The sequence below is a fragment of the Pagrus pagrus genome (genome assembly GCF_965226575.1).
Source record: "Pagrus pagrus genome assembly, chromosome: 6".
Lineage (NCBI taxonomy): Eukaryota > Metazoa > Chordata > Actinopteri > Spariformes > Sparidae > Pagrus > Pagrus pagrus.
Genome location: NC_140190.1, coordinates 1,065,364 through 1,079,300, shown reverse-complemented (window position 1 = coordinate 1,079,300; position 13,937 = coordinate 1,065,364). Strand labels below are relative to the sequence as shown.

The 13,937-nt window shown below is 46.1% G+C and overlaps 1 protein-coding gene across 1 annotated transcript in view; it reads left to right on the top strand.

Annotated features, from left to right (window-relative positions):
- LOC311258051 (inaD-like protein) overlaps window positions 1–13,937 on the top strand; it is a gene marked incomplete at its 3' end in the record, with an annotated part of 58,514 nt that overhangs the window by 19,711 nt on the left and 24,866 nt on the right. The window contains exons 13-19 of the mRNA XM_084354100.1: window positions 781–842; window positions 967–1,023; window positions 1,147–1,281; window positions 1,664–1,888; window positions 2,663–2,749; window positions 3,216–3,284; window positions 3,360–3,473. Coding sequence (XP_084210226.1) covers window positions 781–842; window positions 967–1,023; window positions 1,147–1,281; window positions 1,664–1,888; window positions 2,663–2,749; window positions 3,216–3,284; window positions 3,360–3,473 — 749 coding nt within the window. The remainder of the gene's footprint in view (window positions 1–780; window positions 843–966; window positions 1,024–1,146; window positions 1,282–1,663; window positions 1,889–2,662; window positions 2,750–3,215; window positions 3,285–3,359; window positions 3,474–13,937) is intronic.

The following is a 13,937-nucleotide window of genomic DNA, read 5'->3' as shown; positions in this document are numbered from 1 at the left end:
AATGAACAGTCTGTACAGAGTGTGAAACAACGTTCTGTCACTGTCTACTGAAGTTAGCATGCTAACCAGCTAGCCTCCTAACACCCTCTGTAGCTCAGAGGTGACGGTCTGACAGCCTGTAGTTTCAGCTGGAGATGTAAAAGCAGTCAGTTCACTGCTGAGTCCAACAAGTCGACAAGATAAACTCACTAAATGTGAAGAAAGAAATATTTTGACATCTATTTTCCTTCTAAACAGAAAAATCCAACCGTCCACCGTCTGAACTCAAGTTTCTCTGTGACTGAACTCAGACGAGCTTCATCTCCTCGTTAACTCATCGTCAAACACACTTCACAGTAACATGTGAAGATGTTCTGGCTCTACATGCAGATTATGTCCGACTCTCTGTCCTCTCCTGTCCTCTCCTGTCCTCGCCTGCCGTGTCTTCTCGTCCCTCGTTCTCGTAGTGCACCAGTTTGCAATAAGTCACATTTTCACAACTTTGGATCCCTCCTCTCTTCTTTTGATTAGATTAACGGGATTGTGGTCAAGTGAATCATCCTCATCATATGACATTGTGTCTTCTGTCATCGTACCATGAGACCACCACTGTTCTTACTGCAGTGCTGTTTGTTCTGGTCCGTCTCTGCCAGTGTTGTGACGTTTCTGCAGGTTTCAGTTGATGAGCTGCAGGAAGCTGCTGTGTTTTAACGGCTGAACTGTAATTTTACATCTGTTCCACTGCTTACACAGGCTGTTCTGTGTGTGTGTGTGTGTGTGTGTGTGTGTGTGTGTGTGTAGCCACAGACGCAGAATTGAGGGCTAAATGGGAGGCAGCTCTTGGACCACAGTACCAAGTTCTGGTGAGGCCACATCACGATGTTACACATTTTCACTGATAGTCGCCTCCTTCATGCTCAGTGCTGGTGATCATATGGTGACTGTGATCCACACCGTGTGTGTGTGTGTGTGTGTGTGTGTTGTCAGGTGGTGAACTTGGATCCTGTCATTGAAGACGATGCAGAGCTGCAGAAATCCTCCAAGGTGAGAAACACTTCAGACATCCAGACGTCCTTCCTTTGTATGAGACTACATCAGTCTGATTGTTATAATCTGTGTTTTATCCTGTATATTTACCTTCCTGACGTCTCGTATCGATGCGTCCAGCTGCTGCCCATCCACATGCTGCGTCTCGGCGTCGAGCTGGACTCATTCGATGGTCACCACTACATCTCCTCTGTGGCCCCTGGAGGCCCCGTGGAGAAACATGGAGTCCTGAGGCCAGAGGATGAACTTCTAGAGGTAAATACATGCAGCTAATAATGGATGTTTGACAAGATTTTGAAGATGTTTCTTCTTCTTCTTCCTTCAGTGCTTGAGGCCTTTGAAAGTCTCATGTTAGCTCAAAACCTTCATGTGTCCTTTATATTTCTGTTTATGTTCAGTAACAAAGATGCAGCATCTGAATCAGACTGAGATGTTGGAAAGATTTATTCTCTTTAGAAGAAGCCTGACTATCTGTTTGACCTCCTCCTGTAGCGCCTTTCCATGTCACCATATCATCGAGTAAAAAGTGCACCGGACTCTTTAATCTTTACTGTTTGAATCTCTGTTAAAACTGCGTCTCTGTTAATGTTGTGTCTATAATCTGGTCTAATCTCTGTAATCTGGTGTGTTGGTGAAGGTGAACGATGTTCAGCTTTACGGTAAATCTCGCCGGGAAGTTGTGTCATTCCTCAAAGAAGTTCCTCCTCCGTTCACTCTGGTCTGCTGTCGACACCCGACCTCTGACCTGGAACCAGGACTGGACTCTGAGTCTGAACCAGAGCCTGAACCAGCACAGAGACCTGGACCTGGACCTGGACCTGGACCTGGACCAGTCAGACAGTCACAACCCAGTGTGGAGGAGGTGAGACCATCAAGGAACACACATACAAAGACACTCAATACCACACAATTAATGAGAGAATATTTCTACAATATTGACCCACAATGTGGACACGAGTCGACTCGAGTCACTTTTTTGAAAACTTCCAACCCGACTCGACTCGACTCGGACTTTGGAGTTGACTTCTGTGTTCATGTTTATGTTGTAGTAGTTTATTTTATGTTATCTGTCAGTGATTCACTGTTTAAAAGTGATGAAGAGGGAATCTTATGTGATTAAGAAATAAAAGACTCGAACCAAATGATTTGAGTCACATGTCTGAAAAATGATCAGATTTATGTTTATTGCAACGACGTCTGTTCTGCAGCTGCAGAGGTTTTTACTTGTCGAAGAAAAACTCAAACAACTCATGTTGTTGTTGAAATGAAATGTTTGATCACATTGTCAAAGTATGATTGTGGTGGACTGACAGATCAGTTCAGAGCTGCACAGTTAGTTACAGTAAGTTACTGTTAGTTACAGTTACAGTTACAGCAGCAGTCACAGTAACAGTTACAGTTAATGTTAGTTACAGTTACAGTTACAGCAGCAGTCACAGTAACAGTTACAGTTAATGTTAGTTTCAGTTACAGTTACAGCAGCAGTCACAGGTACAGTTACTGTTAGTTACAGTAAGTTACTGTTAGTTACAGTAACAGTAACAGTTACAGTTACAGTTAGTTACAGTTACAGTTACAGCAGCAGTCACAGTAACAGTGGACGTATGTTGAGCCTCTGTGTGTCGTGTTCGTTCAGATCGAGATGAAGCTGTCGTCGATGCTCTGCAGTCAGACAGAACTGAGAGAGAACGACACTGAACAGCAGCAGCTCGCCTTCAGACAGGTAACCTGTCTCACTCACCTGTCTGTTGTTTCACTGCGCACACATGACATCATGAACACACACACACACACACACACACACACACACACACACACACACACACACACACACACACACTGGAAACACTTGATGGAATCGGTTGAAAAGCAAAATAACTTTCAGTATAAACAGAGAAGATTCATGTCAGAACTACATTTTGATTTGAGATGAAAAGCAGCTGTTGGCTCTTGTTCTTGTTGAATCATCTCCACTGTGTCTGTTTATGAAATGATTTTTAGCTGCATCACTTATAAAGATATGATGAGAACATGTGATGATACAGTTTATCCCGGAGTTGCATCCAGAATCTGACTAAAGAATTTAGTTTAGTTTTCAACATAGTGCTGATTTTCTATAATCATTTCTCACGTGATGAGTATTTACGTTGTTTTAAGAGTCTGCTGTCTTGTCTGTTTGTGAGGAGCAGGCTTCACCGGTTCAGGAGGTGCTGACGGAGATGAAGACTCAACACAGCCAGGAGGAGGAGGAGGAGGAGGAGGAGGCGGAGGAGGAGGAAGACGAAGAAGAGGAGGAAGAGGAGGAGGAGGAGGAGGAGGAGGAGGAGGAGGAGGAGGAGGAGGATGATGAAGAAGGCGAGCTGGCCATGTGGTCTCCAGACGTTCAGGTGTTGGAGCTGCAGAAGGAGAAAGACAAAGGCCTCGGCTTCAGCATCCTGGATTACCAGGTAACTGTAACTGTACTCTAACTGCTGCTGCCCCACACACAACAGTCTGTCTGTAACTAAGTATATTTACTCTAGTACAAATCTGAGGTGCTACTTCTTTACTTGAGTACTTCCAAAGCCTCTTCCTGTTTTGGTTGCACAGTGGTGGACATGCTGAAGTGAGGCTCCGAGTGAGGTATCAGAAGTTTTACTGATGTAAGGAGTGTAAAAGCTTTGTGCCTGTTGGACTTCATCTGATCTGCTCTGAGGTCTGGATGTTAGCCGTCACTGAGAAGATGGTTTTGAGAAGTGGATCATGTTTGAAGTAAAGTTGAATAATAGATAGAAGAGACATTTGAGGACAACATGTGAGACACAGCGACGTCTCCGGCTCTTCTTCTGGTCTTCTCGTCCTCCTCTTGAGGTCGCTCACCCTCCAGATCATTTTTTCATGTTCGGATTTATTTTTTATTTTTATTATAGCTCAAAAATTGAGAAGTATAAAGTATTTGTTCAGCCACAGGCTTTTACAAGGTCCCATGCATTGAACAGAAGTTTGATCATGGATGACCTGGGTCAGACAGGATGAACAGCAGTCTAACACTTCCTGTTTGCTCCTGATTCATCAAGACGTCATCATTATTCTGATGATATATTTGAAGTCGTCAGGAGTCCTGGATCAGTTTCTGATCTCGTGAATCTTTGAGTCGCTTTAAAGGAAACTTCCTCAGATTTTTGACTCAAAGGCTTCATGTTTAGAATCGTCTCCGTCTGGGGAGTAAATTTGGGAAATCCTGTTATAGTTTTCTCCCCCGCCCTGTTTCACTTTGTCTTTAGGCTCAGCTTCACCTCCAAGACCTCTGCCTCCTCCCTCCTCGCTCCTCCCTCCTCTCCTCCCTCCTCCCTCCTCCCTCCTCCATCCTCTCCTCCCTCCTCCCTCCTCCCTCCTCCTTCCTCCCTCCTCCCTCCTCTCCTCCCTCCTCCCTCCTCCCTCCTCCCTCCTCTCCTCCCTCCTCCCTCCTCCCTCCTCTCCTCCCTCCTCCTCTCCTCCCTCCTCAGTCAGCTCCAGCTGAGGCGGTGGGGGGAGCTCCAGGTTAACTCCCTGTTGGTTTACATCCATGTCAGCCTGCACACACAGTATCTGCCCGGGGGTGTGTGTGTGTGTGTGTGTGTGTGTGTGTGGTGAAAATCATTATTTTCCTTAAAAGGAAACATAAACTAAACGATAAGAAGCGAGAAATTAACACTTAAACTTCAGTTACATGTAATCAGATTGAATGAGATGTCTTGTGCTTGAGGCTGCGTGTGTGTGTGTGTGTGTGTGACGTCGCTCCTTGCTTCCCATCACTTCCTTGTCCTCCTCATGCAAAAAAACAAAAGTTTCATGTTTCAGACAGAAAATCAAGCAGCGTTTTCTTATTATTTGTTATGACGGGTTTTGTTGGTGATGACACGTGAGTCCAGGATCAGACGCGGCCGTCTACCTGTGGCTTCAGTTCAATGCGATCACTGACGGTGTATGTTCATGTTGTGACGCTCCCTCCGGCTGGACGGACGTATGTAGGTGGATGTGTTCAGGTGGAGGCCATCAGGACAGGTTGTTGTGGAGCTGAGCTGTTGGCTGACGGCCCAGGTTACCACGGCTACAGGTGCTTTAAGTTTGAGCTACTTTAGAAACAGTTAGCTGGTTCAGTCCAGTGTTTCCCATCGTACGGGTCGGGCCCCTCTAAAGGATCAGCAGATACATGTGAGGGGTCGTCACACGATTAATGTGAGAGAGAAGAAGAAAAACAAAGTCATGTGACAAAAATCTGTTTGGGACTCATCTATAAACTTTGATTATAATGAATAATTTGACCTCTGGAGCTCAAACAGTTATTAAAAAGAGGAGAAATGTCTCCAGTGGAGCTGAGATGTAGTCGAGTAGAGTCATACTCAGGTAAAGAGCAGATATCCCAGTCAAGTACAGTACTTGACTAAATGTAATCAGTTACTTTCCACCACAGGTTTTCAGACTTAAACAACATGTGACTGACAGAATACACCCACACAGCGAGCAGCCAATCAGAGTCCGAGTCCTCTCCGTCTCGCTCAGTTCATTATAGAGGCCGAATGATGACATCATCTGTGTGTGTGTGTGTGTGTGTGTGTGTGTGTGTGTGTGTGTGTGTGTGTGTGTGTGTGGGTGTGTGTGTGTGTACGGTGTGTGTGTGTGTACGGTGTGTGTGTGTGTGTAGTGTGTGTGTGTGTGTGTGTGTGTGTGCTGTGTGTGTGTGTGTGTGTGTGTGTGTGTGTGTGTGTGTCACGGCTGGCTGCTCTTGGCTGCAGCCTCTCGTCGGGACAATGCAGCCTGTGTTCAGCTGAGGCCGAACACACACACGTGTTTGTATTCCTGAACGTGTGAGGACATCAAACATTTCCACTCCTCTGACTCTGACCTGAACCCGACAACCAGTTTTAACTCTGAAAAGCTTTTTGAGGAAACTTTCTAAAGGTTTAAATATTATAAAATATCCGGGACACTGAAGCGAGAACAGGAAGCGTGTTTCCATGAGCTCATGTAACGACGCTCGTCTCTGAAACTCTTTACTTCAATTAGCAAAATAATAAAAAACACAGTAAAATCATTAATCTTTTTAATTTCCACATTGCAGAAATATAATATCTCCAAATAAGTATCCTTACATCCCAGAAGTTTCTGCAGTAATCGTTTCTTAATCATCATATAAATATAAACCTGTTCCTCAGAGGATGAAACTTAAAGATGTAACTAAGTACATTTATTCAAATGTATTCAAGTACATATTTTGAGGTACTTTACTTGAGTATTTCTATTTTCTGCTACTTTAAACTTCCACTCCACTACATTTATGTGATAACTTTAGTTACTTTACAGAAAGTGGCACATTTTTAAATGTAATTTATTTTATCATCAGTCTGTTAACAGCAGTGATCCAGACACCAGCTGAATGTATGTTTAATTTACTTTTACTGAAGTTTGACTTCTGAGTAATTTTTTACAGAAACATTGTCACTGTCTTCACTTAATTTGGTAAGAACGAATAAATAAATAGGTTTTATACAGACGTTATTTGAAATGAGCTTAAAATTTCGATCCCTGAAATCAAGAGCAGGATTTGACGATCGATAACTTGAATCAAATTGTGACTTAAAAATCAAAAAGACAAATCGAATGGTGGATTTAGAGAATCGTGACAACGTGTTACTCTCCGTTCAGATAAAATGTTTATTAAATATCTCTCACACAAAACTGAGAACGTAAAACATCTGGACTTTTCTAAAAACTCCCGTCTCTTTGTGAACATTAGTGAAAAACTAAATAACCAACAACATTTTTACTTTCGTGTTAAAAAGCCAGTCCTCACATTTATAGAAAACCCTGTTATATAAAATATCATCATGAAAATAACATCAGCCTGATTTTAAGTTGGACTTCTCTTTGAATTAAGACTTTCTGATTATGAAAAGTGCTGAATCAAATCAAATCAGACAAACGTGTCGTCACGTTGAGATAACAACAGTAAATAAATCAGCAGAAAGAAAATAATCAACAAACACTTTTCATTTGTGTTAATCACATGTAAGTGAAATATTCCTCTGCTCACGTTGTGTCTGTGTTTTAAAGTGGAAGTGATTTATAAAGTAAAGCGGCTTCAGTGAAAAGCAGAAACAACCTCCGGCTGTGACTCAAAGTGTTTCACCTCAGAGGGAAGTCGACCCTCCAACAATTTTCACAAAATCAAATGAATCAACTTTTCACACAAATCTTCAGTGTCTCCTCTCTCTCTCTCTCTCTCTCTCTCTCCCTCCCTCTATATCTCTCGCCCAAGGGCATGTCGGTCCAGTGTTGTTGCCAAAGTGTTTCCTGTTACTGACTCCGCGGCTGTCAGAGTTGAGTGAAAGATGGTTGGAGGCAATAAGAGGAGAGCTGATCTGATCCGTCCGTCTCGACTCAGACGGAGAGTTTCCTCTGGAAACTGACAGAGTTAAAATGTGACCAGTGTCGCACCTGAAACAAGTTTCCTCCAGAGAAAAACCTCTGAAGTTCACGTTCACCATCATTGTCGTCTGTTCTTAACTCAACTAAGAATACTTTAAATAATCTGCACTTTTTAGTATGTTTCTGTTTTTGATATTTATTTTCTTATTGTGGTATTTTTTGATACACTTTCATTTTAATCCTACGCTGAGCCTCTGAAACCAAATGTCGTTCTGTGTTCGTTTGTTTCTCACAGAATGACGATAAAATCTGTCTGAGTCTAAGAGAGAATAAAGAATCAGCAGAAACACGCTGATCAATTCTTCTATCGGTTGGAATCGATCAGCTGGTATCAGATCCATCATACAGGAGGGCAGTGACACTAACGGACCCGATCAGCACTTTATATCACCAGAATGTCACAGCAGCCTCTCGGGTTAACAATGAACTTTTTATTGAATTTAATCAAATATGCAGTCGATTAAATTTAAAGGTGGAGCAGGTCATCGATTCAGTGTGGGGTTGGTGGTTTGAGCCCCGTCCTGTCCACGAGCAAGGCACTAGAACCACCAGTGAGTGAGTCTGTCTGTGTGTGTGTGTGAGTGAGTCTGTGTGTGTGTGTCTGTGTGAGTGAGTCTGTTTGTGTGTGTGAGTGAGTCTGTCTGTCTGTGTGTGTGTGTGAGTCTGTGTGTGTGTGTGTGTGTGTGTGTGTGAGTCTGTGTGTGTGTGTGACTGTTAGAATGCCCGAGCGGCCAAAGGAGGCAATAAGGAGATTTTTTCCACAATTGACGATCCAAAGACACTTTTATTTTTCTCAATACTCACAATCACCATTCCAACACCTACACCAACCCCCAACACTTTCAGACTGACTCCTTATATACATTGTTTCCTCTGGTAATTGAGCTGGACTATACCATTCATACAGGTAAAATCAGAAACACACACATATTTAATAACCACACTATTTACACAACCCATTACCAGAAAATATATATCATCATAATACCTATTAACACACCCCCACATAAACCTCATAAATACCCATATCTATCTTACATTAATTAACTACATATTTACACCCCATGAAACTCCCCTCCGCCTATATTCCCACTTGTTTCACTCCCTCCCGGAACTATAAGGTGCGCGTGTTCCTGGGGAACTCTTTTGCCCGCACACCTTGGGAAACCGGAAGATCCGGAGGTAAGTTCATGCCAACTTTCAGTTCTTACATTTGACGTTCCTTCAGTTCGCTTGTCATTAATTTATTGACCAAGGTAAATTGACCTAACTGTCTCCTTCACCGGTGAACACCGGAACGCGTCCGCTCCGTGTCCCTCCCCGTGAAACGATCGTCTCCGTTATTGTGATGTATCCCCCCAATCAAGTCCTTTAATCCATCACCTGGTGCGTCTGAGTTTTATCCCATGCGTTCATGCTTCTCAGTCTTTTACATGACCATCCTCGTACACGTCACTCTGTACGTAGTGACGGCGGCTCGTCGTCACATTTCCTCCCCCCTCTCCCAAGAGTACAGTACTTCAATCCTCATGTACTCTTGAGAGACAGTCTGCCACCAAGTTGGCTTTCCCTGCTCGGTACTGGACCGTGAAGTCGTAGGGTTGCAGGGACAGGTACCATCCTGTGAGGCGTGTGTTGGAGTCCTTCATCCTGTTCAACCACTGCAAAGCACGATGATCCGTCTCCAGGATGAAGTGACGTCCCAGCAGGTAGTACCTCAGCGACTCCACCGCCCACTTCATTGCCAGGCACTCCTTCTCCACTGTGGAGTATCTCGTCTCCCGGTCCAGGAGTTTGCGGCTCAGAAACAGCACCGGACGGCTTTCTTGATCCGTCTCCTGCAGAAGCACTGCTCCAAGGCCGACCCCCGATGCATCCGTCTGTAGCACGAATGGCTGCGCAAAATCTGGATTATGGAGAACCGACTCACTTGTGATTGCTTCCTTCAGATCAGCAAAAGCCCTGTCACATTCCTCATTCCATCTCACTTTGTTTGGGGCTGAGGCCTTGGTGAGGTCAGTGAGGACGGCTGCCCTCTCTGCAAAATGGGGAATGAATCTTCTGTACCATCCCACTAGCCCCACAAAGGCACGCACCTTCTTCTTTGTGGTGGGCACAGGATATGAGTGGATGGCATCCACTTTCCCCACTCGAGGCTTCACCACCCCCTGTCCAACAACATGACCCAGGTACTCCACCTGTCTCTGAGCGAACGTGCACTTTGTGGGATTGATGGTAAGCCCAGCTTTCTTGATCAGGCGGAGGACTTGTCGAAGATGAGCCACATGTTCTTCCCAGGTCTGGCTGAAGATGACGACATCATCCAAGTATGCGGCTGCAAACTGCGGCACCTCTCTCAACACTTGGTCCATGAGTCGTTGGAACGTCGCTGGCGCCCCCTGGAGACCAAACGGCATCACCTTGAACTGGAACATGCCGTACGGTGTTTTGAACGCTGTCAGCTCCTTGGTTTCTGGTGCCAGTGCCAGCTGCCAGTACCCCTTGCTCAGGTCGAGCGTCGTGATGAACTTGGCCTTCCCAACCCTCTCTAGCAACTCATCGATGCGGGGCATTGGGTACGATTCAAACTTTGACACTGCATTGAGGTACCTGAAGTCAATGCAAAACCTCAGTGACCCATCTTTCTTCGGGACCAACACGATTGGACTGCACCACTCACTGGTTGAAGTCTCAATGATCCCCAGCTGCAACATCAGCTCAATCTCTGTCTTGAGTTTTGGGACCAATCGTTCCGGGATCCTGTAGCACTTCCGGCGGGGAGCGGCATCCTCTTTCAGGTGGACCTTGTGCTGGACCAGAGTTGTGAAGCCCGGTTTTTCCTGGAAAAGTTCTGGATCCAACAATGCTCTCATCTCCCTCTGCTGGACAGGCTGAAGATGGGAAACATCCACCCCACTGGGCTCCGAGATGTCAGTGGGGAACGACTGCTCCCTCTCTTCCTCCCTGTCAGGGACCCGGATGAGGAGCTGCTGCTTGACAGGCTGTTGGCTCGGCGGTGAAGGCACCTGAAAGTCCTTCAGCAGGTTTACATGGAAACACTGATGTTTCTTCATCTTATCCGGCATGTGCAGTTCATAGGTTACCTTACCCAGGCGCTTGGTGATTTGGTATGGCCCCTGCCATTTGGCTAACAGCTTACTGTCACTGGTCGGGAGTAACAGCAACACCTGCTGGCCCGGAAGAAAAGTCCTGTCTCTGGCCTTCTTGTCATACCAGGTCTTCTGGTTAGCCTGGGCCGTTCGCATGTGCTCTTGTGCTAGGGCTGTCATCTGTTCCAGTCTCTCTCTCATCTTAATGACATAGGTCACCACGTTATCCTGGTCTGGAATCCGATTCTCCCAGTGCTCCCTCAGGAGGTCGAGTGGCCCCCTCACCTGGCGACCGTAGAGAAGCTCGAATGGTGAGAATCCTGTTGACGCCTGTGGCACCTCACGATATGCAAACAGCAGATATGGCAGCCATTGGTCCCAATCCGACCCTGTGTTGGAGACAAACTTCCGCAGCATGTTCTTGAGAGTCTGATTGAACCTCTCAACCAGTCCGTCCGTTTGGGGATGATATGGGGTGGTCTTTATACCCTTCACTCCTAACAACTGATACACTTGTTGCAGTAGTTTGGACAGGAAATTTGTTCCACAGTCTGTCAGGATCTCTCTAGGCACACCTACCCTCGAAAATAGCTGGAGGAGGCAATTTGCCACCTGTCTGGCCTTAATAGACCTGAGGGGAAAGGCTTCTGGGTAACGGGTAGCATAGTCACAGATTACCAAGATGTACCGATTGCCTGCTGAGCTTCTCTCCAGGGGCCCCACTATATCCATGCCTATTCTGTCAAACGGCGTCTCAATGATTGGCAGTGGCTGAAGCTGGGCACGGGCTGTCCCCCTAGGTGACGCTAGCTGACATATATCACACGAAGCACAAAAATCTTTCACCTGGGTGTACATGCCTGGCCACACAAACCTACTGGCTATCCTGTTGAGGGATTTCTGGAATGCCAGATGGCCTGCCCAGGGAATTGAGTGACCTAGCGCCATGACCTTCTGTGTAAGGCTCTGTGGTAAAGCTAAAGCCTCAACTTTACCCTGGCGCTGGTAGAGAATGCCGTTTTTTATGACATAACTTGCCTCGGCTAAACTGTCTGCCTTGCCCTGTTTCACACCCTCAACCTCTGAGACTTTGTCAAACCAGGCTTCCAGTGCCTGATCAGCCTGCTGCAGTGCTGCTATGTCAGAGGGGATGTTGAACTCTACAGGCTGGCTGGGCTTTGCTGCTTCCTCCTGCTGTTCCCTGGCTGTAGCCAAAACTTTTACCCTCCTTTTCTGAGCTTTAGATTTCGGCTGCTTAACTGGACCTGCCTCCAACTGAGCATGGTAGAATGGTAACTCTTCAAGAGTATTTCTCGCTTTCTGCGCCCTCGTCGTGACCATGTTACATGCTGTCCCTGCAGGTTGGGGTCTTCGCTGCTGCTGCTGAACCGGTGCCTCAACAGTGCCTTCGACATGTCTCTCCCTGGTGCTCTGATGTTCATTTCTTGCCTGCTGTATCAAATCTAGCAGTGTGGGGACATCATTACCAAGAACAACTGGGTAGGGTAGACTAGGCACTATAGCTACTGACAGGAGGTAGGTCTGACCACCTACAGTAAGATAAATCTCAGCCGTGGGGTACTCTTTCTCATCACCATGAACACAACTGATGTTGGCTGTGTTCTCACTCCACAGCTCTCTTGGTACTATGTGGGGCTGAACTGCAGACTGGAAACTCCCAGAATCTAAGAGAGCCTCCTCACACTGACCATTGACCAATGCTGAAGTAGTGAGCCCTTCTTCCTGGTGTGCAACTGGGTGAGTGGGTCTGGGAACTGAACACAAAAGAGACGGCTTACTCTGTCTGGTAGCAGGGCATGTGTACTGAGTGTGACCTATCTCATTGCACTGATAGCAGCGTGTGTCTTGCCTAGCTCTGGACTTAGGTCTGACCTGGAATTGACCACCCCTTTCACCCGCATTGGACTTACTGTGCCCAGTGAAGTAGCTATCATGGCTGAATGTGATTCCTCTGCTCCCGCTTCTGGCTGACATGAAAACCTCTGCAAGTCGGGCGGCCTCTTCTGCAGACTTCGGGTCCCGTTCTCGGATCCAGACTTCTAGCTCCGGGCTCACCATCCTCAGAAACTGCTCCAGAATCAGCAACTCCGAAATGTCTTTCACGGTGGATGTCTCTGGTTTGATCCATTTGTTGAACAAGTCCTTCAATCGGACATACAGTTCACGTGGGGTTTCACTATGATTGACGTCCAGGGAGCGAAACCTTCTCCTGTAGGTGTCGGCTGTGATCTCATATTTCTTCAAAATGACTTCTTTGACATTGTCATAATCTTCAGAGTCGGCAATGTCCATGAGAACATAAGCACTGCGTGCTTTACCTGTGAGCAGAGGGACGAGTTGAATAGCCCAATCTTCTTTAGGCCAGCGGCAGACAGACGCCATCCTTTCAAATGTCGTCAGATAATGTTCGATGTCATCCTCTGGAGAGAGTGGTATCAGCTTGGGCTCTCTGTGGATGTGTGGTCTCTGCGGTGGTGGTGGCACATTCTGCTGGCTGGCCTGGCCGGCTGTTGCCCCCTGATCTTCCGCATTGTCAACATCATCCGCATCGTGAGCCTCAGCTCCGGTCTCATACTCGTCCCGCATCTCTTGCACTTGTGCCTGTATCAGCTGAAACTGATGCTGCATACTTCTCCATCTCTGGTCTTGGCGTGTTGACTCTTTTTCCATCTCTCTATCTCTGGAAGCTTGGGAGTGCACCAGAGATTTCACCAGGTTTGTCAATTCCTCCAGCTTGTCAGGATCACCGGCTGCTGCCCCCTGTTTGTCAGCTGGAACACCTGGTTCACCATCATCTGGCTCTACCTGCTGCTCTGCCTTTTTCGGTCTCGTCATTGTACTCTCCTTCCTCTGCTTTCAAGCTTTTTCTTCTGACACCACTTGTTAGAATGCCCGAGCGGCCAAAGGAGGCAATAAGGAGATTTTTTCCACAATTGACGATCCAAAGACACTTTTATTTTTCTCAATACTCACAATCACCATTCCAACACCTACACCAACCCCCAACACTTTCAGACTGACTCCTTATATACATTGTTTCCTCTGGTAATTGAGCTGGACTATACCATTCATACAGGTAAAATCAGAAACACACACATATTTAATAACCACACTATTTACACAACCCATTACCAGAAAATATATATCATCATAATACCTATTAACACACCCCCACATAAACCTCATAAATACCCATATCTATCTTACATTAATTAACTACATATTTACACCCCATGAAACTCCCCTCCGCCTATATTCCCACTTGTTTCACTCCCTCCCGGAACTATAAGGTGCGCGTGTTCCTGGGGAACTCTTTTGCCCGCACACCTTGGG